At 61.4% G+C, this 27495-nt stretch overlaps 1 protein-coding gene and 1 long non-coding RNA gene across 5 annotated transcripts; one reads left to right on the plus strand and one right to left on the minus strand.

Annotated features, from left to right (window-relative positions):
• TRPM5 (transient receptor potential cation channel subfamily M member 5) lies at positions 1-23315 on the minus strand. Of its 4 annotated transcripts, none has more exons than XR_013403409.1 (26): positions 23229-23315; positions 19295-19457; positions 18873-18997; positions 18028-18208; positions 17009-17175; positions 16196-16379; positions 14395-14459; positions 14033-14224; positions 13576-13678; positions 11454-11572; positions 10630-10980; positions 10418-10558; positions 10226-10349; positions 9580-9725; positions 9006-9118; positions 8662-8754; positions 8282-8540; positions 7617-7735; positions 7134-7266; positions 6865-7039; positions 3168-3321; positions 2573-2754; positions 2147-2279; positions 1507-1602; positions 1023-1089; positions 1-527 (listed from the first exon to the last, which is right to left on the minus strand). XR_013403409.1 is itself a non-coding variant. In XM_028833060.2 (26 exons), exons 3-26 carry the CDS (start codon positions 18987-18989, stop codon positions 421-423), a joined length of 3498 nt encoding a protein of 1165 aa, XP_028688893.2. In that variant the 5' UTR covers positions 18990-18997; positions 19295-19457; positions 23229-23315; the 3' UTR covers positions 1-420. The 4 variants fall into 4 exon arrangements, 3 of the variants coding, with proteins under 3 accessions (XP_028688893.2, XP_077817845.1, XP_077817846.1); XM_028833060.2 differs by having other exon boundaries at positions 1507-1579; XM_077961719.1 differs by lacking the exon at positions 1023-1089 and having other exon boundaries at positions 1507-1579.
• On the plus strand, positions 6917-8564 carry LOC144334045 (uncharacterized). The gene is made up of 3 exons (XR_013403411.1): positions 6917-7048; positions 7422-7708; positions 8432-8564. It is a non-coding gene; the product is annotated as an uncharacterized LOC144334045 (long non-coding RNA).
• Positions 23316-27495: the final 4180 nt, after the last annotated feature.

Consider the following 27495-nt stretch of genomic DNA (forward strand, 5'->3'; position numbering starts at 1 on the left):
TTTCAAAAAAAGATGAGTCTCTTGTCAGGCAACACAAGTCAGGGCAGGGGTGGGTGCAGACCCCACAGCAGCTGCTCAGTCTGGATGGGGGTGCTCCCCCGTTGCACCGCAGGGCCAGCTTTTCTGCGGTGCACGCTGGTCAGTTTCCAAGTAGGGTTACGGTGGGGCACGTTTTCTGCTCGGGGAGTAGTGCCTGTCAGGGTAGACAGCCCCATGACACTGCGGTGCCCCCAGGGAGGCCGGGAGGGACAAGGAGCGGTTCCTTTGGGTGAGGGTCTGGTGAGGCACCAGGAGGGCCATTGTCTGCTGGGGGGTCTGCTGCCCCCTGGGGGTTCCGCTGGAGGTCGGCAAAGGTCAGTGCACAAGACCCAGGGTGGCCTGCTGAGGTGAGATGGCCCCACATATGGCAGGCCAAGCAGCTTAGGTGTCCGAGGAAGGCTGGCCAGCCCCGGGTTGTTCCTGGCCATCTAAACCCCCTCTGTGGTCAGAGGCCACCAGCCGGCTTCCCCCGCCACAGTGTCGAGAGCCTGATGGGAAGGAAGGCCCCCCTGAGTGGTGGGAGCCAGCAGGGCAGGCCCAGGAAGGGGAGAGGTAGCTGGCTCAAAGGCAAGGGCCAGGATGCCATGACTCCCAGAGTGAGTCCCCACAGGCCAGCCTGGGGAAGATGGGGAGCCCAGAGACAACCAGGCCTCCTCCTGCACTCCTGGGACTAGGAAAGCAACTCCCGTGAGGCTGAGGGGCCCTTTTGCCCCCTGAGCAGGACAGCCCGGTAGGGCCTGTGCCAAGCAGAGCCTCAGGAGTCTGAGTGAACCACATTTGACCCTGGCCGAGGCCGGGGCTCCGTCAGAGGGTTCCCACACCACCCTGAAGAACCATGTTTAGCCAAGGCCTCCTGAGACTCCCAGGCCAGGCAGGGAAGGCAGAGTACACAGCACAGCCTACGGCCCCCACCTGCTCCCACCAGCTGCTGCAGGGTGGGTGCCCATGCCCACCCTCATCCCATGCTCCCCAAACAGGCTTACTGCAGGGGCTGCCACCCTGGGCCAGCATGTCAGCCACAGAGGACACGAGCACCGAGCAATAGTTGATCTGGAGGAGGGAAACATGTCCGGGAAGCTCCAGGGCTCTCAGGACAGCAGGGGACAGGCAACCTCCCCATCTCCCCTCTCCTGCCAGGGCCCCGCTGCCCCGGGACTCCTCCCTCTGGGAGCTGCCACTCAAAGGCGGGGTGGGTGAGGCTCCCGTGAGGCATGTAGAGTGAAACGTGAGGGGTTGTGAATGTGACACCCTCATTTAAGGCTGTGGCCTCTCAAGTGGCAGGGTGGAGCAGGCACAGGTGGGACGGCCCCCTTCCCCAGGACCTTCCTCCACCCACTGGGGTGCTCCTGCCCTGGCTCTGGTCTGGCTCATTTCTGTGAACGACCGGGCAGGGCTGTGGGCAGGTCCCAGTGGCCCCACGCGGCCACCCGCCTCCCGTCAGGGAGAGGAGCTCCAGGGCTCGCTTGCCTGTGACTCCAGATGCTTGATGCGTTTTTCTTGCTCCCTCAGCCCCCTGAGGTACTTGGCAACGAAGTCCACTCTGCAGCAGGAGCAGGCGGGTAGCTGTGGATGGCCACGCAGCACTCCGCGTGTGGGGAGCCTCCCCATCCCCTCAGGCCTCCCTGTGTGCCCGAGTCTGGGTGCCCTGGCCCTTTCCCTTCCCCCCTCATGCCCAGATCTGGTGGCACCAGGACCCCTCAAAGTGCACCTGGCACAGGTACAGAGCGCTCTGTGCCTCCCTGGTAGGGCTGGGGTGCCGTCCCTGCCTGGGCACACCACCCAGCAAGACGGTACAGGGCAGGCAGGCGGGGACAGGCCCCTGCAGCCAGGGCTGGAGGGAAGCCGGGGTGGGGAGTCCCACTCCTGAGACCACAGCAGGGAGGGCGCCACGGTCACTGTGCACGCTTCCTTTTCGCCTGGCTGGGCATCCCAGCAGGGTCCCGCACAGGTCAGGCTGGAAAGTGAGGCCCTTGGGCTTGGCCAGGGCCCTGCCCCTACCCGTTCAGCTTCGGCTCCCCAGCTCAGATCCTCTGTCACTGACGCCAAGGGCACATCCCTGCTTAAAGGCAGCCGGACACCCACCAGTGATCAGGACAGGCCCCCGCACCTGTTGGCGGTTTTCCGCAGCACCTCCCCCTCGCTGTCCCTCTTCCGCTTCTCCATCTTGCTCAGGAAGTTCTCCTTCTGCACTGTCTCCCAAGTGACGACCTTCTGGTCCAGGGGGTCCGGCAGGTCTCTCTCTGGGAAAGCGGGGCGGCAGTCAGCGTTACTAGAGCACATGGGCCTCAGTGGCAGAGCCCAGGCCTGGTCCCGGGGCGAGGTAGGCCCGGCAGGAGTGAGTGGGGCCCAGCCAGCGGATGGAGGGAGAGAACAGCCCTGTGCAGGGACGGCCAAGCTGCAGGGGGACGGGCTCAGCGGTGCCAGTCTGCACAGAGCCCAGCCGAGGACCCACGGGGCTGAGGAGGGGCCCAGGTCTCTCCAGACCCGCCTCCGGCGCACAGCCCCGCCCTGGGACCCACCGCCCCGGCCTCACCCAGGTGCTCCCGCTTGTGCTCGGCCTCCTTCTTGAAGACCCTGCGGAGGGCCAGGCTCAGGTGGCTGAGCAGGATGAAGGGCGGGGCCAGGGCGGGGCGCTCGTGGTACTCCACGATCAGGTTGTAGCGCTGGAACTTCCAGAACATGTCTGCGTTGCCCTGCACCACCTGGAACGTGTAGCTGCAGGGACACAGCCGAGCCGTCACCTGCCGGCTCCCCACGCCCACCTGGGGGACGCATCCCACCTGTGCCCTGATTGCTGTCGGGGAGCCCTTTTTGAAACCGAGGCCCAGCACTGCTTCTGCACTCTCCTTGGGTCTTCCCCTGTCCGCTCTGCTCTCCTGGACAAGCCCAGAGTTCTCGCCACAGCACCCTTCCCCCAAAGACCCAGGCCCTGCTTCCTGGGACCAGGAGGGCGGCCCGCAGAGTTCGAGGTCTTGGGCAGGCAAAGCCCCGCAGTCCAGGCTGTGCCGCCTCCTATCTGCCCTGGGGCACCAAGCCCTGCTGCGGACCGCGAAGGAGGCGGTGTTGGGGAATGACCCTCTGCTCCCTCCGCTCCAGGGCGCTCTCCTCCGGGGGTTGGGTGGAGTCACCTGAACATGGCGATAAGCAGGTTCATGAGCAGCACGTTGGTGACCAACAGGAAGGTGACCAGCAGGAGGATGACCAGCCAGTTGGCGTAGAGGCTGGGGCAGGATGGCGAGTCCTCCAGCAGCAGTGGGTGGGTGGAGCAGTTCACACGGGCTTCTGGAAGGCAAGGGTGCCGTGGGGAACACCGTGGGGACCAGACCAGGGGCAGCCACAAGGGCGGCCTCAGGCAAACGCCCTGAGGTAGAGAGCTTAGTCTCAGTGTTGAACCCAGGGGACACAGGTGCTAGTTAGGTGACCCACTGTCCCAGTTCACCCAGGATGGCCTAGGTTTTAGCACCGAAACCCCCATCACAGCAAACCAGAACCAGATGGGTGGTGAGGCCCACCCTGGGCCCCCTCTGCCATGTCTGCTGGGCTTCCACCAGGGACTGGAGTCAGCCAGGGCCACAGGCCCTGGAGGTAGAGTCAAGACCCCCGGAGGGATGGAAGGTGGGGGACAGAGGGGTCACGGGACACAGGTTTCTGCCGGTTGTTGCGTGTGTTAAAACCTCCACCCCTCATCCCAAAAAAGCCTCTGCTGTTGAAGGTTTGGGGAAGCTGCTGAGGAAAGGGAGATGGGGTCCTTACTGCAGGACGTCTCAGAGCCGTTACAGCACTAACCCCTGTGATCATACTCCAAGCTGGGGAGTAATTCCGCCACCTTTCCAAAATGTATCGCGCCAGCAGGCTCCAGACAGGGCTCGCTGCAAGCCCTGAGGGCACCGATCCCACACTGGGCCACTCAAGTCAAGAACATTCTTCAGGCAGTGCACTCTGGGAGCTGGCAGGCTGAGCTCCCTCGGCCCTGGGCAGGGATACCCTGGAGGGGCAGCAGATCTCACTCCAGTCCCTTAAAACCAGAACCTCACACCGGCTTCTCCATTGCAGGGCTCAGCCTTAGACCCCCACCCCACCCCAGCCTGCAGGGCAGGAGGAGGGAGGAAGGAGCCACAGTGGGAGTCAGGGTGCTCAGGATCCCAGCCAGAGGCCAGAGCATGCCCCGGCCATCCGGGACCACATATCCCCTCCATATCCTAATGGGAGCTCCGCTCTCTCCTCCCTCCCCAGCCTGCATGCTGGGTTGTGTCTGTGTGAGCCTGTACATGTGTTTGGATGTGCCTGGCACACATGCTCATGTGTGAGTCTGTGTGAACACACTGGCACACACACAGGCACATTCAAGTGTGTCTTGGTGCCTGCCAGCTCCAGGTTGCCCTGTGGTGGGTTCTGGGGGTCTCCCTGTTCCCAGGTTCCTGCCTCTGTGCCTGGGTCCTGAGCTGGAGGGGTCCGTTCTCCTTCCTGGGGTGAATTCCTGCCTTGTTTCTCCCGAGTGAGTTATTGTGACACATTGGCCCGTGTGTGAGTTATTGAGTGTTTGTGTGTGCACTGGCAGCCAGTGAGCACCAGCCCTCCCCACGCTCCCACCCCAGGCCTGCCCCTCCTCTGCCCGCCCTGGCCACCTCCAGCCCATGAATCTGTTCCTGGGCAGACTGATGACCCCTCTTGTCCCCGCACGCTGGAGGAGCGGGCCAGGGCCAGCCTGGAGAGCCTGTTTGTGAAGCCGTAAATCTGTCTGATAAAAGCAGCTCTGAGGAATGAGACCCCCACACCCTCCCCGACTCTGTGATTTGGGAAGGCGCCACCAGGCCGGGCTGGAAATTAAATTGTCCCTGGGGCCTGGAGCCCCAGAGAACAAGCTCATCACCACAGCTCAACCCCAGCTCCAGCTTGGCACGAGTGCAGAGTGGGGCAGGGGGCTGTCCTGGGCTCTGAGGAGACCTGCAGGCTGTGCAGAAACTGTCTGAGCCTCAGTCTCCCTCTCAGCCCAGCGTGTGTGAGTGACTCTCTGCCCAGCAGCCCAGCGTGTGTGAGTGAGTGACTCTCTGCCCAGCATGTGTGAGTGACTCTCTGCCCAGCAGCAGAGGGGCTCACAGTGAGTGGCTGGGTTCAGCCTGAAGGGCCCAGACATTTGCTTGGCAGCTGAACTGACCCCAAGGAATTGCAGCTTAGAGAGGGGAAGTGACACATCTGAGACTCAGTGTGCGGCCGGGGCTGGCCCTGTTGTAGGCGTTTCAGCACAGGGTTCTGAGATCCCAGCAGCACCGCAGACCTCCCTGAGAGATCCCAGCAGCACCGCAGACCTCCCTGGGGCAGCACTCGGAGCAGGCTCCTCGGGAGTCTGTTTCCCGCCTTCTCCCATCGACAAGGAGGCCATGGCCAGGCCTGTCTCCCCATACGGGTGTCTGGGACTGGCCCGCCAGAGAGGCAGCCACTCAAGAAAGGGGGGACCCCCAACCCTGCCCCGGCTGGAGGCGCCTGTCTAGAGCTCCTCCTGCCCCGAGGGGCCCTGCGGACAGGGCAGTGTTGGAGACCATATGGTGAGGGCGAGGTGGGGTCGCAGGCAGGCAGGGTCTGGTTAAACTAATGGCCTGGAAAATGAATGCCTGTGATGAGCAAACACCAAAATGTCAGGAGGGGCTGCGGGGGCTAAGAAAACAGCCCAAGGAAATGAGCCGCGCTGGGAGAGGCGATTTCCATCACGGCGTCGCCCACGCCTGTCCCGGAGGCCTGTGTTTGCTCCGGTCTGGCCATCATCCCATCAACAAATATTTATCGCAGATCCTGAGCGCCACTCCACAGAGGTCAGGGTCAGGCCTGGGCAGCACGTTGTGCCATGACTGCCCCATGCTGGGCAGCCCCAGCCGCCTGACACCGCCTGAACAATGTTTCCAGCACCTTCTCTGCTGGATCTCCAAGCATACGGCACCCCTCGAGGGCCCCAGGGGCTGGCTGGCTGCTGGCCCACCTTCCCAGAGGTGTGCGTCCCGTCCCAGGTCGGCTCCTCACTGAGTCCCAGCCATCCCAGGGGACTGCACAGGTCCCTGCCCCATCCCTGAGCTGCCCCATCCCTGAGCTTCCCACCAACCCATCAGCACAGAGGCCCCCATGGCCAAGCGGCTCTGTCCCCCCACCCCGCCCTCCCCACTGCACTGGCTTATGAAAAAGTTTCCAGAGCCTCCACCAGCCCCAGCCAGCTACAGGGGTCGGCCTGGGGACACCCACAGGCACGGACAGGCCACACACACACGTTGGGGTGGGTCCCCAGGAGCAGCCAGGGTGCCTTTAGGAGTGGCCGCATGGTGGAAGGACGGCATAAGGGCTCTGGTGGGTGGGTGGGTGACGGGGCACCTAGGTCAAGCAGGGCCCTGTGGGAGAAGGGCAGAGGCCAGGGGCCGTGAGGAGAGCCAGAGGGCCCAGACCCTGGATGATAGCTGGGACAGCCTTTGGGCGCACTCTGTGCCCTTAGTGACTGCCCATCCCTTCGCCCCCGATGGACCACCCCCAGAGCAAGACTTGCCGCTTGGCCTTCCCAAGCAGGAGGCCAGTCCTGGCTGCCTTGGGGTCTCCTTGTGTCCCCTTCCCAGCCCAAGGCCCCAGGTCGGGGCTTCGTGACTGGAGCTGCCTCTGCCTCGGGAACCAGGCCTGGCCCTTTGGGGTGTGGGGGGCCTGGGGACCAGGCCTCAGCCACTTTTCCCATCTCTGCCCCAGGCTGGGGTCTCCCTGGCCCCAGCAGACCCCTCTGGAGAGACTCGTGCCCAGGGCTTGTGCACACAGGGCTCCACTTGCTCCCCGCCCCGCCCCTGCTGGCTGTGTGCAAACCATCGATCTCGTCCAGTGGGATCTGCCCGAAGATCTGCAGGTAAGGCCGGTAGAGCACCCGGCGGAAGATCCACTCCAGGCGGCCATCATGGGGGTGCAGCAGCGCCTGGGTGGTGACGCCGTAGGCCACGAGCCACACGCTCAGAAAGAAGAGGAAGAAGAAGACGTCCTTCATCTCCACAGGGTGGGGCAGAAAGAGGGGCGTCAGTGGCCAGCCAGGGGCCCGGGCAGGGGCTGTCTGTCCCTCCAGGGCCAGGCCCGGGGCTCACCATGCGCTCCACCACGATGATCTTGGGGCCCAGCTGCTTGTGTATGGCAAAGATGTGGATCAGCCGCAGCGTGAACACCATGAAGTCCATGGCGAGGACTGTGCGGCCAGCCTCAAACGCCAAGGGCAGCATCCTGGAGGGTGGGAGGCTGATGCGGCTGCGGGGCCCAGAGAGGGGCAGAGGCTTCCCCAGGGGCACACAGCATGCTGGGTGTGGGCAGGGCCAGGGCCAGGCCAGGACTCCTGAGGCCCTGAGTGGCTTCATTTTTTGTTTATTTATTTTTAGCAGACAGGGTCTTGCTCTGTCACCCAGGCCGGAGGGCAGTGTCGTGATCACAGCTTGCTGCAGCCTCAAATTCCCTGGCTCAAGTGACCCACCCACCTCAGCCTCCTGAGTAGCTGGGACCACAGGTGCCACCACCACGCCCGACCTGAGTGGCTTCATCTGGCAGCCTGCCCACAAGCCCCCCTGGGCCCCACAGACCTGCAGGTGACACCCACGATGAACAGGAAGATGGCCACCATGTCACACTTGTTCCAGTTGTCCCCCACATACAGTGTGAACTTCTTCAGCAGGTGTGTGTCCTCATCTGTGAAGAAGCCCTGGGAGGGAGGCAGGCAGTCCACTGATAGTTGTCCAGGCCCCCTCGCTGGGGACAGCCCTACCTGGACAAGCTCGGATCTGTAAGGATCAGGGTTCAGTGTGCCATGGGGATCGGGGTTCCATCTATGACCAGGGCCCAGGCTACCAGTGGGACTGGGGGTCCACTGAAGCTATTCCAGGGCTGTCTGGGGACAGAAGCTGAGGTCAGTCTTCACTTGGAGTCAGGGCTCTTTGTGCCCAGAGTCTAGGGATCAGTTTATTCAGTGTCTGGACTCAGTCTGTGATACAGGTCAGGGTTCAGACTCTGACGAAGGAGACCATGGTCATGCTCAGTCTGGGGCAGGGATGAAGGCTCAGTCTGGAGCAGGGCTCAGGGCTGGGTCCTTGACCAGGATCATGGCCACTGGTGACTGGGAAGGTGGGAGGCCCCATGCTGTTCTTGTTCTACAGATGGGTAGCCCCACCCCAAGAGGGCAGGACCCAGCTTAGGTTGCCCAACCTGAAGCTGCAGAGTGGAGGGGACCCAAGCTAGTGTGGCCACCTACCTGCCGGATTTCCTCCAGCACCAGTGTAAAGACCCAAAAGTAGAGAGTGACCTCGGGCCCCGAGGGTCCCTGGGGGGGCGGCCTGAAGTCCAACAGCAGGACATAGGTGAACAGGAAGAGGAAGGCGAAGTACATGACCACATTCCCCAGGAACACAGTCACGGGAGCGCCCCAGAACTTCCGCCAGCGTGTGAGCAGGAAGACAGCATGCGGGCCTCGGCCACCCTGAGCCCTCGGAGCCTCCACCATCTCCTCCACCCTGTGCCGCAGAGAAGGCCGCAGCGGTGAGGCTGGCGCCCAGCTGGGTGCCCCACCACAGTCCAGCCTCCCAGCCACCACCCGCCGGTCCCCTCCACTCTGCCCGGCCCTCTGCCTCGCACCGGCTGTGCAGGCCGTACAGCAGACTCTTCTCCGTGTCCAGGCTGTCCAGCTCCTGCAGGTCCTCCAGGCCTGTCCTCAGGGAGGCTTCCTCACTGCAAGCACAGGAGAGCTCAGGGCCTGCAGGAAGGACTCCCAGAGGCGCCTGCGTGGCTCCGGGCGCTCGGCCATCAAAGTGCCCACTGGGTGCAAGGACTGTGGGGAGTGGGACCTGCAGGGAGTCTGGACTTGGGGGCTACAGAGTCAGGCTACCACCAGCACCAGCGAGGCCCAGGACCTCCCTGTGGTTCCGGCACATGCACTGGTACCTGCCCCAGCCAGCAGGCAGCCCACAGGCCTGACCCACCTGAAGGTGATGAGGTTGGTATAGACGAGGGCGGGGCAGAAGAAGGCTCCTAGCAGCCGCAGAATGGGCGTGCCCGCAGCCATGTCCCCCCACCAGATCCTGGTCAGGAAGGCCTGAGGTGAAGGCAAAACTGTTGGCTCCACCTCTGCCCCTTCGCCCAGGCTATGCCCTGCCCCAGGAATGCCCAGGTGCCTGGCCCACGTGAGCTGAAGGGGTGCCCAGCCCAGCCTTCCCTCCCGGAGCCCCCGTCCTGGTGGGGGACGTGCTCCTCGGGATGCTCATCGCAGGGGTGTGGGTTGAGCTGCTGTGCCCTTCACTAGGGAAAAGATTGGGCTTGGTGGTTGGGAAGGACTGAGAGGAGGAAGTGGCACTTCCGCTGACCCCAGAGGCAGGAATGTGCCTGGTGGAGGAAGCCGGGGGGCACCTTCCAGGAACAGAAGCCCCACCCCGCTCCCCTGTGCTGGGGACGGGAGTGACAGGGCAGCCGCAGGCTGTGAAGTCAACTCAAGCTGGGCCCAGCTCGCCTGCCAGCCCTGCCCCCTGGCAGCTCTCCCCCAGGCCAGCTGGCACTCACCTGCACGCCATCGTGGGCAAAGAAGGCCTTGGCGTCCGCCTCGGTGGCCAGGTGCAGGCAGGTGGTCTTGCTCCAGCAGCGGTTCCGGCGCACCAGCAGGGCGAAGGCGAGGTCCTCACTGTTGCTGTAGCACTCAGAGAAGAGGTCTGCCCCCGGAGACCCTGGCCGCTAGGACAAGACACCGATGCCCGGCCCCCAACGCCCCTCCTCCATCCCCCGCCCAGACCTGGGGTCTGTGGCCGCACCCTGCATTCACCTCCCAGGGCCCAGCCAGGCCTTCTGCCCCCGCCTGGCCTGCTCTGGACCCTTCCTGACCCTTTGTCCTTCTCTGGCTCTTTCCCTCCCCCAGCAGGATGAGGGGGCCTCCGCCGCCCCGAATGTCCCTTGTCCCGCGGCAGGGCCCAGTGCATGCCTGGGGCGTGAGGCTCTATCTTCCTCACCACGTGCCCAGCGGTCCCACACTCAGGGTCTGGGTCCGCCTCCACCCCAGGCAGAGCCGTCTGTCCTCTCCTACAGAGGAGGCCACTGAGGGTACCTGGAGCCCCACAGCGGTAACAGGCGGCCCTGGCGAGGCCCAGGACCCTTTGTCTGACCCTCTATCACATCCTCCCCCGACACGCGGGCCTGGCCCCGGCTGGTCACTCACCCAGGGCCAGCTGCTCGTACTTCGCCTCGCGCATGGCTCGGGCCGCCTCGGCCTCCGTCTCCAGGTGCGACATCTCTTTGAGGATTTTGCAGGCAGCCAGAGCGGCTGCCACACCTTCCTGGCCCTAGGAGACCCGGTCTCAGGAGGCCGTCCCTCCCCCGCCCCCACGCTGGGCCCACGGCCTCGGCTCACCATGGCCCAGAAGTAGGTGGCCATCTCGTGGCGGTTCTGCAGCACGGCCCACAGGAAGAGGTCCCGCCAGGGGTTCTCACTCTTCTGGTTCAGGTCCAGCAGCCACTTCTGGCCTGTGGGCTGCTTGGCCGGGCCCTTCTCCTGGAGGACATGGGCGTCGGCCTCCCACTGTGGCCCTTGTCTCACCCCCCGTTCCCTGGAGCCCCGCTCACCGCCTTCCTGCGGCCCCCCGGCCGGCCGGCCTGGTAGAATCCTCGGCAGGCGTCCTGCAGGAAGTCCTTGAGTACACGGGAGACCTCGTGAAGGGAGAAGGCAGGTGGCCCCGTGGGTGGCTCCCGGGCCTGCTGGGCACCCAGGCCGGCCAGCGTCAGCCGGGCCTCCTCCTGCTTCCGCTGCAGCAGGTCGAAGAGCAGGCTCTTGGGCGACACGGAGCGGTAAAGCTGCTGCAGCCGCCCATACGTCAGGAAGTCAGCCACGTCCGCGCCGTTGTCCACAAAGAGGCGCACAAACTCGGGCTTGTTGCTGACCAGGGCGTCCACCATCACCTCCTCCAGGTCACAGGACTTGGCGGCCATGGAAACCCAAGGGAAGCAGGGCAAGAGAGTGAGTGAGAGACAGGAGGAGGGGGGCCCAAGGAAGGAGAGAGCAGGGAGCACAGGGACCCCATCCCCAGGGCCAGGTCACGCAGACTCTCGCGCTCTCCTGCACCCCAGCCTGCCCCCTGAGTTGGGGCGGGCACAGAGGGGCCAGTCGTGAGAAAATGCTGAGGGTGTCACGACCCCCTTGGGCTTTGGGGACAGCTGGCACCCAGCCGGCTCTGCCTGGGCCAGCGAGCGAGGCAGAGCCCCGGGCGGAACCGTGTGGCCTGGTCTTGCCCCAGACTTTAGGACAGTTGGCAGAATGGGCTCAGCCAAGCAGCCCGCAGGGTGCAGAAGCAGGCAGCGTAGGCAGCTTGGGCAGTGCCGGGAGGGGGAGGGGGAGGGGGAGGGGGAGGGGGAGGGGGAGGGGGAGGCGGGTGGGCCAGACTGGGAGGCACCTTCCACTCCACGTCCCCATTGAAGATCTCACTCTTGGCGATGTCCACGTGGTCCCAGGCCACGGCCAGCTTGAGCTCATCCAGATAGTCCTGAGGCTCCTGGCTGTGGCTCTTGCAGGCTGTGGGCAGAGCAGGCGGGCACTGGCGAGGGTGAAGCTGAGGGCCTGACAGAGCTGGGGCACAGGGTCCCTGAAGGTGGGCTGCCTAGAGACGCGGAAACGGGAACTTCACGCTGGGACTTGAGGGGGCACATGTGCCACTTCTGAGCACCAGCAGGAGGCATAAGACTTTGTGCAAACCGCAGGAGAAGGCGCACTGCCCTGGCCTGTGTCAGCATGGCCCATCTGCTCCCATGTGAGGCACCTTCCTCGGCCGCAACGGGGGTACCCCAGCTAACACCTGGGCCTTGAGGCCACTTCCTGGATGTTGTCAGGGTAGCACGCTGGGCCATGTTTCCTCCATGGGCAAGGGCATTTGACCATGACTTGGTGAGGTCACCAGGGTCACTCGAGGGAGGCCTGCAGCACCTGGGCTGGGTGCATCTGCTGGAAACCGCCGTCCTCGCCAGCCTCAGCCTCCACAGTCGTAGACCCCATAAGACTACGGTACCTCTCTCAGGCCGCTGGGACCAAACTGAGACTCATGAGAAGGGGTGGGGGAGCTCCTAAACACGGAGGTTCCTAAATAGGGGGGCTCCGTTGACCTCCTTGTCCTGGTGAGGTTGCTAAATCCCGAGCTACCCGCAGTCCAGACACCCTTCCCAGAGCAGCCCCTCACTCAAGGTGTCCCCAGACCCTGCTCAGCAGCGCCCCTCCCTGCTGGGGCTATGTCTGCCTGCCAGCAGCCAGCCCTTCAGCACGTGTTTGTCTCCAACAAAAAGCACATCAAATGCTGATCAAAATTTTCCATCGGCGGGTGAACGGATGCATCAGCCACAGTCTGTCCACAGGCTGGAACCTGACTCCGCCTTACAGAAGGAATGAAGCATGAAATGGTATACGCTGCAACACGGATGAACCGTGAAACCCTCCCGCTCCTGCAGGGAGCCATGGACACGAAACGCCCGTCGGCAAATCCATAGAGACAGGAAGCAGATTGATGGTTCCCAGGGGCTGGGGGAAAATGGGGAGTGAGTGCCAAGGGGTATGGGCTCCTTCTGGGGCGATGAAGGCTTCTGGAATTAGACAACAGTGATGGTTGCCCCACCTCGCGAATATACTAAAAACCACTGAATTGGCCAGTGTGGTGGCTCACGCCTGTAACCCCAGCACTTTGGGAGGTCCAGGCGGGCAGATCACGAGGTCAGGAGTTTGAGACCAGCCTGGCCAACATAGTGAAACCCCATCTCTACTAAAAATACAAAAAATTATCTGGGTGTGGTGGCGGGCACCTGTAATCCCAGCTACTTGGAAGGTTGAGGCAGGAGAATCGCTTGAACTCGGGAGGAGGAGGTTGCAGTGAGCCGAGATCGCAGCACTGCACTCCAGCCCGGGCGACGGTGCGAGACTCCATCTCAAAAAACCAAAAACCAAAACAAACAAAAAACAACCTCCCCCACTAAAAAAAACCCCACTGAGGCCGGGCGCGGTGGCTCAAGCCTGTAATCCCAGCACTTTGGGAGGCCGAGACGGGCGGATCACGAGGTCAGGAGATCGAGACCATCCTGGCTGACACTGTGAAACCCCGTCTCTACTAAAAACTACAAAAAACTAGCCGGGCGAGGTGGCGGGCGCCTGTAGTCCCAGCTACTCGGGAGGCTGAGGCAGGAGAATGGCGTGAACCCGGGAGGCGGAGCTTGCAGTGAGCTGAGATCCGGCCACTGCACTCCAGCCTGGGTGGCAGAGCGAGACTCCGTCTCAAAAAAAAAAAAAAAAAAAAAAAAAAAAAAAAAAACAAAAAAAACCCACTGAATTGAGAGCTTTAAGTATAGTTTTAAGCTGTGGTAAAAAACACATGTCATAAAACTTGCCAAATACAGAGAGATGCATGAATCACGTGTCATCTTTCCCGGGAAGGGACAGGCGGGCGAGCGTCCCAAACGGCCAGGCTGCCAAACCCCAGAGTGTCTCCGAGCATGAAGCCGCCTGATGGTTACTGCCGTGCCCACCCTGCCCGCCCTCACCTTTCACCAGCGCCTTCAGGATGACTGTGTCCAGCTCCTCGGAGCCCTCCTGCTCAAAGTCGTACACGGTGAGCAGCTGCTGGTGTGACGTGATGTTCTGCAGCTGGGCACCAGAACAGAGCCCCGATGGGGCCGCCTCAGCCAGGACAGGGGCAGGGGCAGGGGCAGGGGCAGGGGCAGGCTGTGGTCGACACCAGCGGAGGCACAGGCAGTGTCCCCAGGTGAGCCTTGCAGCCTGCGTGCCCACCACCCACTGGGCCCGGCCCGGGACCACCCGCAGACCAAGGGGCTGCCTGGGTCCCTCTGCTCCCTGTGGGCCTGAAGCGAGAGTGGGTGGGGGGCCCGGCAGTCTGAGGTGGGAGGAGTGGGCTGGAGGCTGCATCAGCAGGGGCTCTCCCAGAGGACCACTGCCACCCCGGGAGGAGGGTCGGGAGGACAGGGGTGGGGAATCGCATACCAGCTTGGTCCAGCGCACGATGTCCTCCCAAGAGAAATGCTCGCTGGGGAACTTCTCCTTAAACTGCTTCTCAGCCACCCTGGGCACCAGGAGGTGGGGCTGGTTCACCAGGGCAGCGAGCACATCGGCGATGCCCCCTGAGCCCGCCAGGATCAGCCACGGGGCAGCCTGCTCCACGGCCCTGGAGATCCTCTGAGATGGGGAGGGAGGGGAGAGTGGAGCCCAGATCATCCCGGCGACATCTGGCTGCAGGTGTCAGGGGGGCCCCCCATCCCTTCCAGCCCCATCCCAGGGGTGCCCAGAATCCACCAAACCCCTCCACAAGGCTTCAGCCAGCCAGGGGGCCTCAGCCAGGCCCCTACCTCCAAGGTGCTGGGATCTCCATTGACCAGCAAGCAGAGGACAGGGATCTCGATGCTGCCAGTGCCTGTGGACAGGGTACCCGTGAGGCCCGAGGACTCTGCCTGGGGTGACCACCCGGATCTCAGGCTCTCAGGCCACCACATTTTCTGGTCAAAGCTAGCTCTTCCGAATAAAGTGAGGGCTTCGTCTGGGCCATGTGGCACAGGCCGCTATTACAGCCCCTGCCATATGGGGGCCGAGGGCCCCAGTTCTAAACCCCACTGCCCAGCACGCGGACTTTGTGGCAAGAGCTGGCCTACGGCTGTTAAAATACAAAGTGACATGGAGGAAACGGAGTCCCCAGCCCTGCAGGTGCACCGCCACACCACACACACTCATGCCGAGCGTGGCAGAGGCAGCGTCTCGACCATCGAGGGAGCTCTGCTGGGCGGGCTGCTCCTGACCGCTCAGCAAACCAAAGAGGTAAGGAGGGAGTCTTCAGGTTTCTCCCCCAAACAGAAGCTGCAAATGAGACTTCTATATGTGAAGCCCCCAGAGAGTCCTGGACCTGCCCCCATCTTCTGTGAGGGAGCAAATTGACTGGAGATGCCTTAGAATCACCCACAGGGAACTGAACTCCCAGGCGGGCCCCTGACTTTGAAAGGTGCCTCCTGATTGAATCTGGAGGATAAACCAGACCTGGCCAAACGGTGCCCAGGCCAGCAGGGCTTCCGCAGAGCAGAGCAGGGCCCTCTGCCTGTGTCCCCAGAGTTTGATGAGATTTTGTGTTTTCATTTCTAAAGAGTGCTCAGTTGGCCGGGCACAGTGGCTCATGCCTGTAATCTCAGCACTTTGGGAGGCCAAAGCAGGCGGATCACCTGAGGTCAGGAGTTCAAGTCCAGCCTGGCCAACATGGTGCAACCCCATCTCTACTAAAAAAAAAAAAGCCAGGCATGGTGGCACATGCCTATGATCCCAGCTACCCAGGAGGCTGAGGCAGAAGAATTGCTGGAACCCGGTAGGTGGAGGCTGCAGTGAGCTAAGATTGCACCACTGCACTCCAGCCTGGGGGACTGAGTGAGATTCTACCAGAAAAAAAAAAAAAAAAAAAAAGGCTCAGTTGGCCTTGCCAAGAAATTACGGCAGCCTGAGGCCCTGACTCTCCACCCCACCCGGCACGGGCAGCGCTCCCACCCCACACGGCAGCCCGACGCCCTGACTCTCTGGGCCATCCGGAGAACAATTCCCGAAACTGCCCACCCAAAAACTGCCCACAAAAAACCATTTTTTGTTTCTAAATATTGTATATTGTTCATAGACGTTATAAATAATTATATGCTTTGTTTATGAATATTATTTACACACTAGCACTTTCTTAGTAAGTCCAGCTTTTGAAAGTGCGACTGGCCAGAGGTGCCCATTTCTCGGGTGACGCTGCCCTCTGGTGGCAGCGTACCTCATGCCTGGTGGCAGGAAGTAGCCCTCTTTCAACTCACACCCCAGAGCCTCTGACCACGGCAAGGCCCAGTGAAAACAGAACTGCACCGGCTCTGGTGGGAATGTCACTGCCCAGCCAGACCCACTCTATCCAGCTGTGCCTCCTGCACCGCCCTGCCCAGACAGCTCCTCCTCCCAGGCCCCCACGGCCCAGGTCTCCAGGTCTCGGTGCCCAGCCATGCTGGCTGCGTTCTGCCTGGGAAGCCCTCCTCCTTCTCCCTGGCGGTCACCCCCACCCTCCCATAGGCGGGTCCCTGGATCCCCACTGGGTCCCAAGGCAGTTGGCCGCCGGCGGCTTTCCTGGGTGGCTGGGGCGGGCCTCACCCCCGTAGCCTGTCCTCTGCTCCGAGATGTGCTTCTCCAGCCTGAGCCGCAGCTCCGTCAGCCCATCGCCCTTCCCCGGGGGGCCTGGCTCCACCAGGATGAAGTGGGAGAGGTTGCTGTCCAGCGAACAGAGAGGCCCCTGGCTGCTGCCGTCATCCTCGGGGTAGTGGACAGGAATATCCTCCTGTGCCCATTCAGGGAGACGAGGCTGAGCCCTCGGGAGGCAGCTTGGGCTGGGTCCCGCTGCGGGATCCTCCCTGCCAGGCCATACACACTACACTATGGGGCCCTGCACAAGGCTTCTGCCTGAGCCTTGGTTTCCCCACCCTTCAGACAAAAGGAGGGACCAACAGCTGGGGCCCGGGGACCCTCCTTCGACAGTCAGGGGCAGGGGCGGTGGGGAGCAGGTTCTTTTAGACAGAGCCATGGAGACAGCCGGGGCTGCCGGAAGCTCCTCCTTCCCGACTCTAGGGCTGGTGTCCAGACATCCACCAGGGGCAGCCTGGGCCTCCTAAGGCAGTGCCTTAGACAGACCCCAGCATGGGGGACGGAAGTTGCTTGTCCAGGCTTGGACAGGGCTTGGGGCCTGGGCCCACGTGGTATAGGAGGAGGCGAGGGATCTCGCCACAGTCTACACTGGCCGTTCCCTATGCGGTACTGCCACCTGCTGGCCGCGTGCTTGCTCTGTCCAATCCCTGCTCCTCCTCCAGCCCGAATCCTGTCCTCCCAGAGCTCTCTGCCTGCTGCCCAAACCCTTCTGAGCCCCTGCCTCCAGGCCCCCAGCAGTCGTGGTGCTGGGAGCTGGATGTGCACCTGGGCCTCCTCCAGAATGCGGCGGTGCAGGACGCGGTCCAGAGAGGCCATGCCGACGGCAACCACACGGGCCTTGGTGGATGTGCTGGCCAGCGAGTGGTCGCGCACGGCCTGCCCGATATGCCGGGCCAGGCCCACGTGGAGGGCACTGGTCAGGATCCAGGCTCCTGTGGGGACGGAGGAGGGGCTCACTGTGCCGCACTGCCCGGGTCTTTCCTAGTTGGCCCCACGCCCTAACACCTAGGCCCAATCAGCAGCCAGTTACCTGGGAGTCAGTGGTGGGTGCTGGGGAATACCTCAAGGCGGGGTGGGGAAGTCGAGGCCCAGAGAGGGCAAGACAGCCACCCAAGGCAGAGGACTGGGCAGCAGTGGGACTGGCTGGGCCCAGAACCTGTGAAGTGGCACCCCCACCCCACCTGGAGCACACATGCTGGGGCCCAGTCCTTCCACTGGGCTCCCTCCGGGACAAATCCGACACAGCTCTGTCCAGCTGCCTCTGCTGGGCCAGAATCCCAGGATGTTTTCCCAAACTTTTACAAAGCCCTCGGCCATGTCTGGCTGGAAGATCTCTTTGAGTTTGCCACAGTCATTTCTTTAGTGAGGGTCCCTGAAACCTCAGGCCCTTCTCCAGGGTGTTGCATAGGCCAAGCTACCTCAAAAAAGAGCCCAGTCATTGGACTCTGACCCCTACAGCTGGCTGGCCCGACTGCCTCCCCAGGGGGTCCCACCCTGTATACACCGGGGTGCTTTGGTCCCAGGTATGTGGGAGCAGGGACATCTCGTAGTGGAGGGGGCAGCTCTAAGGAAGGGCCAGGCCCAGCTCGGGGAGGCGCTGGTCCAGTACGTAGGCACTGCTGCACCTGTGGGTACTGCAGAGGACAGGTGGGCAGTTTCGGGAAATGTTCTCCTGATGGTCCAGAGAGTCAGGACCTCGGGCTGCTGTGTGGGGTGGGACCGCTGCCCGTGCCGGGTGGGGTGGAGAGTCAGGGCCTCGGGCTGCCATGAGGGTGGGGGCTCACCTGTGCTCTGAGCCACCTTCACCAGCCCCTTGCGCAGTACGTCCCGCAGCCAGGACTTCATGGCGAAAGGCTGCTCCTCGCCCACAAGGGACACCACCAGGTTGGGGGCCGGCAGGTGCCACTCAGCAAGCAGCAGGTCAAAGAGCACAGACGGGGCCACTCCGCTCAGCACCCGTACAAACTGCAAGGCGGGGGCTGCAGCTCAGGGCTTTCGGGGCACGGGGCACGGGAACTGCTGGGCATTGGGGTGGGCTGGACACAGGAGGCACTGAGGAGGTGCTGAGCATTTGTGGGCTGGACATGGGGGGCACTCAGCACTGGGGACTTGTTGGGCATCAAGGGGGCTGGACACGAGGGGACACTGGGCACTGGGGAGGTTCTGGGCATCAAGGGGGCTGGACACAGGGGGCACTGGGGAGGTGCTGGTTCCTGGTGGCAGGTAGCAGGAGGAGAGTGGCCCCCAATACCCCTTTTGGGACAGAGCCAGTCCTCCTTTGACCTGCTGTGTGACCTGGAGAGTCCTGACCCCTCTCTGGGCTGGCGTCCTCCTCAGTGAGCTGAGGGCACTGGTCAGAGGTGGGGCCTTGGATGCGCTTAACCTTGCACCTCCAAATCTCTCAGGGGGACCTCAGGGGTCCCGGTTATCACAGGGAGGTAGGAGGCTGGCCAGAGCCACTCCTTCCAGCTCTGGAACTCTGCTTGTCTGGGGGGTCTGAATATGGCCCCCGGGGAGCAGACCCCAGGGGTGGGGAGGACCCTGGCACTCAGCTTCCAGGGAAGGAAATGGGGGCTCATGGGTTCCAGGTCAAGGCAGACATCGCCCGAGGCCTGGGGACTGCCCCTACCTTGCCTCGCTTCTTCCCAGACCCTCCAAAGTCGACCTCGCCCCTGTGCAAGCCTAGCCCCTGCCGGTCTTCAGCATCCCCGGGGCTTCCGGGACAGGGGCCTTGGACATCCTGCATGACAGCCTCTAGAGATGCAGGGATACCCCGGCCCTTGAGGGCTGGGAATGCCCATCCCCGCCTCCCTCCCCTCAGGGGGCGAGTGCTGCCTTCCCCTAGGAAGCCCCTCTCCAGCCAACATGCACAAGGAGACCTGGGGACTGCCCCAGGCATCTCTGCCCCAGGGACCTTCTCTCCAGCCGGGCCCTGCCCAGCGACCCCCTGCAGCTCTGTCTCTTGCTGTAGCACCGCCCCAACCAAGCTCCTTTCCAGGTGAAGGTGGGATGTGTGGGGCTCTGCCACTGCCTCCTGGTTCCTCTACTCACCCCACTCTGGGCACCTCAGGTCAGCCACACCTGCAGACGCTTCTCCAGAGGCCTTTTGTGGGGATGACCTGGAAACTCTGGAAGACTCAGCAGAGGCCTTGCAGCCCCCTGGCCACACAGCCCACTCACTCCCAGGACAGGGATGCAGAGCCCCTGGGTGCACCTGGGCAGAGATGAGAAGGTGAGGCAGGTGCCCTCAGCTCAGGTGCAGGAGGCAGTGTGGACAAGGGACCACCTTCCTTGCCCAGGAGGTCCAGGAGGCCCAGGACACACAGAGGGGAGGCCTCGCCCCGGCCCACACAGCATCAGCGGCAGAGCTCTTCCCTCAGCGCTCCCGCATCAAGGGAGAAGAGGCCTCATGCACCTCAGCCCTATTCCCTCAACCCTCATGGGGCTCACGTCTCCCAGCTGCCCAGTGAGGTCGGGCATCTCAGTCCCTCTCTATGTGGCAGGGATCCAAGGATCGGCGCTGTCCCCTCAGTGCCCTGCCTCCATCCCTGCCCACAGCCTCATCTCTCAGCTGCCCAGCCCCAGCCTGGCTGACCTCGGACTGGCTTGGCCCCACCTCCTTCCGATTGCTTGTCTGAAAACTCAGTATTGGAAGCTGGTGTCTGAGGACAAGCCCTGGCAGGCAGAGGGCACCTGCTCCGCTGTCTGCCTTCCTGGAACCATGCGCCGGGTCACAGGCCACCGGGCAGAGGTCTCCCTGGGCCCCCAGTCACACTACCCTGCCCAACCTGGGGCTACCTGGAAGCTCCTGATCCCACAGAACTGTCCCTTGGTTATCCTGTGCCCACCCTATGCCCAGGCGCTCTGGGCTGTGCCCACCACAGAAGGCCTTTTGTAAGAAGATAATGGACCGTTCTGTAAAACCTTTCATTTCCTAGAGAGGGGCCCACCTGTGACCTCAGGAAGGGACATAGGAGTTGAGGGGACCTTCAGGCACGAGAGGGAGTATGTCCTGGGACCCCTGGTGGGGGCCTGGCTTTGGGGCAGAGGCTAAGGCCAAGGCCCTCCCCATTAGGCCTCTGGAGCCAGCACAGTTACTGCGTCCCCAGACAGATATGTCCAAGCCCCAAACCCCAGTATGTGGGAATGCGACCTTTGGAAACAGGCCCGTTGCAGATGTGATTAAGATGTAAGTAAAGATGAGGCCATGTTGGAGCAGGGGGAACCCTGATTCCCAGGTTCTGATATAAAAAGGGGACGTTTGGACATAGAGACAGAGGAGCAGGGAAAGACACAGGGGAGGCGGAGGCAGGGGTTGGGGGATGCAGCCACAGGCCAAGGGACACCTGGAGCCCCGAAGCTGGAAGAGGCAGGGAGGATCCCCCTCAAGAGCTTGGCCCTGCCGACACCTTGACTTAGGACTTAGCGCTGGTGGCCTCCAGAACCATGAGAAAATCAATTGCCGTTGTTTTAAGATGCCCAGCTCAGGCTGCTGTCACGGCTGCCCAGGGTCCCTGTGCGAGGCCCAAGTCAAGCCTGGCACGACTTCTGGTGACTGCCAGCCCCAGGCAGGACCCACTCACGGACCTCAGCCCCCTCCTCCGGCCAGGCCTGCGGAGGCGCCCTGATGCTGTCAGCACCACGTGGGCCTGAGCCGTCCCTGCAGGGTAATGCAAATCCTCCCGCACTTCCTGCCTGCAGAGCACGAACCAGCCGCAGACCGCAGAGAGGCAGTATTTGAATACGGCCTCCCGCGCTGGTGGAGACGCTTGGCGGTTTTCAGTGTTGGAAGCTCGTGTCTGTGGCCAGGCCCTAGGTGGGGGCTGGAGGCTGGGACACGGCTTGGCATTGCTGTTGCATCCCAGGGCTGCTGAAACAAAGGGCCACACCTCGGGGGCTCAAAACAACAAACGATGATCTCATAGTTCTAGAGGCCAGACATCCCAAATCCAGGCATCGGCGGGGCCGTGCTCCCTCTGGAAGCTCTCGGGTGGGTCCCTCCCACCCCTTCCAGGTTCCCAAGGCGCCAGGTGTCCCTGGCTGTGGCCGCGTGGCTCCAGCCTCCGCCTTGGTTGGCGTGCGGTCCGCCTCGCCTGTCTGTCTCCTCTGCCATCACTGAGTGCCCAGGCCTGCCCTACCCCAGTGTGCAAGGACTCCACTTCCAAATGAGGTCACATTCTAAGCTTCGCAGTGGACAGTATGCCACCATTAGTGTCGCCCCGTCTGGGAGGACACCACTTAACACAGAACAGGCAGTGAGGTGCAGCCCTGGGCGTGGGTCCTCACCCTGGGCGGGAGCCTCACCCTGGGTGGGGGTCCTCAGGCTGGCCTTCATTCCCACCAGGCCCTGCCACACCTGGTCACCCACTGGGGTCAATCCTGGCTACATCTGGACATGTGCCCTGCGGCTGGGGATGCATGGCCAGACTTGTCCCCAGCACAGGGTGTAGGGGTTGGGGTTTGGCCATGACCCTCAGCCTGGGGCACAAGGCTGGGCTGGACGACACTGTTATCCTTACTTTCCCAATGACTCTTAGGCCGTAGATGGGGGACTCCCTCTTCTCTTCCCTTCATCCCCGGTGGGGAAGCTAATGGGGGCCTGGGCCTTGGGAGGGGTCCTACGGGGCTCCCTGACCCTTGAATTCCTCTCCAGTGAACCTCAGTTTTGCCTCTTGGAAGTTCTGGGATAGGACACCCATGAGCACCCTTCAGCCTGGAGCTCAGCAGCGCCTCCCCGACTCTGTGCAAGCCCCCCGGGGGGAAGAGCAGCAGCCATTAGAGGTGGAAGCAGCCACAACCCAAGCTCTGGCCCTTCCCAGGGCCCACAGCACCCCTTTCCTCCCGAGGACGGGGCAGAACTAGGCGCCCGGCAGCTGAGGTCAGGGAAGCCCAGCAGCAGCGTCGGGCAGCCTCACCTTCCCGGTGGCCGCAACCACCCCTTGCCCCACACCCAGGCTCGGCCCCTCCTACACCCACCGGCCAGCCCAGGGGCTGAGGAGGCATTTGGGCAGGTGCTGGGCACCAGGCAAATGGGCCCAGAGGGAGGCAATGCAAACAGCCGGGATTTGCATGAGCAGGTGCCCAGGTCTTCCGCACCCCTCCCTGTGCATCCCAGGGTGGGGCAGGGAGCCGGGGACAGCCAGGGGCCTTCGTGACCCCATCCCAGAACTCCCAAGAGGCAACACTGAGGCAGCGCCCCGGGTAGTGAAGGTGCTGGGGCTGTCAGGGCAGTGGGGCACCTGTAGCCACAGTCATCCCCGAGACAGCCAGAGCCAAACATGGCTTCCCCGGCCTCCCAGGACCAGTGCAGGACAGGACTGGATGGCCAGGTCCTGGGTTCCCAGCCCTGCTCATCCCCACCAGGCTGTGTGACTTCGGGCGGGTCCCTCAGCCTCCCTGGGCCTGTCTCATTTGTGAGATTTGGGGGAACGGCGGGTCACACGGGGAAGGTGTCAGAATGGTCCCTGCACGCAGCAGGCAGGAAGTCAGATGTGTGTCCGTGTCCTCCCTATGAGGATGCCACATCTCCCTGGGCTGCAGTGGAGGACATGGCTCAGGGAAGTGGTGGCGAGAGGACACAGTAGTGACCTGGTGACCCCAGACCCCTCCCACAGCTCCACTCCCCTCACCCTCGGCTTCTGAGCCACACCTGCCTTTGCAGGCTGCCGGCCAGACACTGTGCCTGAAGTCTCAGATCCAGAGCCCGTGGGGCTGGCCCTCCTGCCCAGACCATCTTCCAGCACTGGGCAGCCCTTCCAGAATGCCCCACCTCGCCCACAGTGGGGCCGGCCCTCCACAGCCCAGGGAAGCAGGGATCCTCCCTGCTAAAGATAAGGAAACTGAGGCAAGAGGCAGGGTGTGGCCAAAGCCGCACTGTCCTGGTCCCCACTCCTCTCGTGCCCACCTGCCCTTCCCGCCCGGGAGGAGGGGTTACAATCCTGCCCCTTCTCCCCACCTGGGCTGGCAGTGGTGTGAGGGTCCCTACCTGCCTGCCTTCTCCCCAGTACCCTGACACGCGGCTGCTGGCCAAGGCGCGGGTGGAGCCGTCTGCCTACCTTGCAGGGTGTGCCCGTGGGCCCAGCTCTCAAGCCTCTCCTCCTCTTCCCCGCCCACAACTTCTGGCCGGGGCAGCCAATGCCGGCCCCAGGGAGCTGGCCGTGAACCAACACAGGGCACCACCTGACCTGCTCGGCACGGCCGAGCCCACAGGCCTGCTGTTGTCAAAGCCACCCAGACACCAAGCGCTGGCCTTCCTCAGGTGTGACTGGCACCAAGGCCCTGGGGGCATCTCTAATGTGACTGGGAGAGGAGACCCTGTGTGGACGTGGCTTCTAGGCCACTTAGATTGCTGCTGTTGCCTCCTTTGGTGCTGTCTGGTGGGGTGGCCCGGGACTGAATGCAGCTGAAATCCACCCTGAAATGTGATTGGACAGGGCTCTTCAACCTCGGTTTCCACTCTGAAATGTGATTGGACAGGGCTCTTCAACCTCAGTTTCCACAGTAAGTAGGAACAGGAGCTGCCTCAAGAGCACACGTGTCATCTGGGGTGCTGGGCCCAGCTGTCCCATGGAGGACAGGGAGCCAGAGGGACTGCCTCCTCCCTCCTGTGGCCCTGCGAGGCCACGGGGCATCGGCCCCCATGGTGTCTCATCTGTACTGGAAAGGCTGCCCAGCCATGGGCCAGCTGTGAGTGATGTCCAGTCACCGGTCAGCACTGGGGATGCTCTGTGAGGACTGTCTCTGCATCTGGAGTCAGGACAGGGTGCCAGTGGGACAGAGCGTCCAGTCACCGGTCAGCACCGGGGATGCTCTGTGAGGACTGTCCCTGCATCTGGAGTCAGGACAGGGTGCCAGTGGGACAGAGTGTGCCTCTGGAGTCCCACAGTCCTGGGATTGGATCCTGCATAGCTGTTGAGCTACTTAGCCACTCTGGGCCTCAGTACCTTGGAGTGTCAAACAGGGACTCTAGTAGCCTGGCTTCTGGGAGGCTGCAGGTAACACATGAGGAGAACAGAGCCTGGGGGATACCTCTGTGTGCCCCTTCACAAAAGAGACTCCAAGGACCCCCTGTCCGGGGCCCCCTCAAACCATAAACTCCAGGAATGGTGGGGGACAGTATCTGGGACTTGCTCTCTGGGACCCTGGTGGCCTCGCTAGTCTGGCCTTTCAGCCACCAGAGGGCGCCAAAGGACCACAGGCAGAATCTGAGGCAGTGATGGTAATGGGTGAAGGTGATGGTGGTGGTGGTGATGATGGTGGCAGTAGTCAGGGTGGTGGTGGTGATGGTGGTGGTGGTGGTGGTGATGATGATATTGATGGTCATGATGGTGGTGGTGACAATGATCATGGGGACCGTGCTGATGGTGGTGTTTGTGATGATGGTGGCAGTGGTTGTGATGGTGGTGGTGATTGTGGTTGTGGTGATGATGGTGGTGTTATTGATGATGTGGTGGTGATGGTGGTGGTGGGCATGAGGGTAGTGGGGGCGGTGATGGCCTTACTGTTGATGAGGGTGGCGATGATAGGGATGGCGATGGTGGTGGGAATGATGACAAAGATGATGATGATAGTGGTGCAAATGGCAATGGTGGTGGTAGTGACTGTGGTGTTGTTGTTGATGGTATTAGTGCTGATAAAGGTGGTGATGATGATGTTGATGATGGTGGGTGGTGAAGGTGGTGGTGATGGTGGTGAACATTTTGGCAGTGGTGATGGTGGTGGTGGTGGTGGTGGTTATAATAGTTGTGATGGTGGTGGAGGTGGTGATGATAGTGATGGTCATGATGGTGGTGGTGGTGGTGATAATGACTGTGGTGGTGGTCCTAATGGTGGTGTTTGTGACGCTGGTGGAGGGGTGGTGAGGATGGTGTGGTGATGATGGCCACGGAGGTGATTATGGTGATGGTGAAATGGTGGCAGTGGAGTTGATGGTGGTGGTGAACATGGTGGTGTGGTGGTGGTGGTGGTGATAATTATGGTGGTGGTGATGGTGGTGTGTGGGATGATGGTGGAGGTGGTAGTGGTGGTGGTGATGACAGTGTGGAAGTGACAATGGTGTTCATGTTGGTTGCGATGGTGGCAGTGGTTGTGGTGATAATGACAATGATTATGATGATGGTGGTGGTGATGGTGGACATAATGGTGATGGTGGTAGTTGTGATGGTGGTGGTTTTGGTGATGGTGGTGTTTGTGGTGGTGGTGATGATGCTGCTGGTGGTGGTGATGCTGCTGCTGGTGGTGTTGATGATGCTGCTGGTGATGGTGATGGTGGTATTACTGATAAGTGTGGTGGTGATGATGGTGATGATTGTGGTGGTGGTGATGATGGTGATGACAATGATTATGGTAATGATGGTGATGGTGGTGGTAGAGGTAAAGATGGTGGTTGTCATGATGGTGTTCATGGTGGTGGTAATTCTGGTAGTGGTGGTGATTATGATGGTGGTGATTGTAGTGGTGATGATGGTTGTGGTGGTGATGGTGGTGGTGATGGTGGAAATGATGGTGGTGTTTGATAGTGGTGGTGGTTGTGATGGTTGTGTTCATGTTGGTAATGGTGATAATGGCGGTGGTGATGATTGTGATGGTCGTGATAATGATGGCAGTGGTGACAATGGTGGTGGTAGTGACAATGGTGGTGATGGTGGTGATACTGGTGATGATGGTGGGGGCGGTGGTGGTTTTGGTGGTGGTGATGATCATAGTGGTGGTGATTCTGGTGATGGTGATGGTGGTGGTGATGGTGCTGGTGGTGGCAATTATAGTTGTGATGATGGTAGTGGTGGTGGTGGTAATGATGATGTGGTGATGGTCATGATGGTGCTGATGATGGTGGTGATGATAATGGCACTGATGGTGATGACGGAAGCGGTGGTAATGATAATTACGGTGTTAATGGTGATGGTGGTGATTATTGTGGGGATGGTGATGAGGGTGGCAGAGGGGGTGATGATGATGTTGGTAATGATGGTAATGTTGGTGTGATGATGATGGTGGTGATCGTGCTGGTGGTGGTAATGGTGGTGGTAATGATAGCAGTGGTGGTTTTGGTGGTGGTGATAGTAGTGATGATCATGGTGGTGGTGGTGACGATGATGGTGATGATTCTGATGGTGGTGGTGATGGTGGTGCTGGTGGAGGCGATGGTGGTGGTGATGATGATTGTGGTTGGGATAATGGTGGTGATAGTGGTGGTTATTGTAGTGGTAATGTTGATCATGGTGGTGGTAGTGATGGTGGTCATGATGTTGGTGGTGTTGGTATTGGTGTTGTTGGTAATGGTGATGGTGGTGGTAAAAACCATGGTGATGATGATGATGGTATTCATGGTGGTGGTGATAGTGGTGACAGTGGAGGTGATGGTGGTGGTGATAATGATTGTGGTGGTGATAATGATTGTGGTGGTGACGATGATGGTGGTGGTGGTAGTGTTGGTACTGGTGGTGGTGGTGGTGATGGTGATGTTAGTGGTGGTGATGATGGTTGTGGTGGTGGTGATGATGGTGGAGGTGGCAGTAATGGTGGTGGTGGTACCTCGTAGTGGTGGTGATGGTGATGATGATTGTGGGGACGGTGATGGCGGTAGTGGTGGCTATGATAGTGTTGGTTTTTATGGTGGTAGTGATGATCATGGTGGTGGTGACTATAGTCACTGGTGATGCTGGTGGTTGTGGTCATGGTGATGATGATAGTGGTGATGGTTGTGTCAGTGCTGCTGCTGATGGTGGTGGTGGTGATGATGAGGGTGATGATGGCAATGAGTATGATGATGGTGGTGGTGATGACAGTGGTTGTGGTGTGTTGATGGTGGTGTTTATTGTGGTGGTGATGATAGTGTTAATGATTGTGGTGGTGGTGATGATGTTGGTGGTGGTGTTGGTGATGGCGTTGATGCTGGTGATGGTGGTGATGGTGATGATGATGGTGATGATTGTACTGGTGTTGATGATGGTGTGGTATGATGGTGGTGCTGATGGTCATGATGGTGGTGGGGGTGATGATCCTGGTGGTGGCGATGGTGGTTTTGATAATGTGATAATGTTGGAGATGGTGGTAGTGTCAATGGTAGTGATTGTGGTGGTGACAATGGTGATCATGGTGATGGTGATATCAGTGTGGGTGATGTGGTGGGGGGATGGTTAAAATGTTGGTGATGGTGGTGGTGGTGGCAGTGATAGTTAGGATGATGGTGATGATGATGATGGCATGGGTGCTTGATATGGTTTGGCTCTGTGTCCCAATCTCACCTTGAA

The sequence above is a fragment of the Macaca mulatta genome, chromosome 14 (genome assembly GCF_049350105.2).
Source record: "Macaca mulatta isolate MMU2019108-1 chromosome 14, T2T-MMU8v2.0, whole genome shotgun sequence".
Lineage (NCBI taxonomy): Eukaryota > Metazoa > Chordata > Mammalia > Primates > Cercopithecidae > Macaca > Macaca mulatta.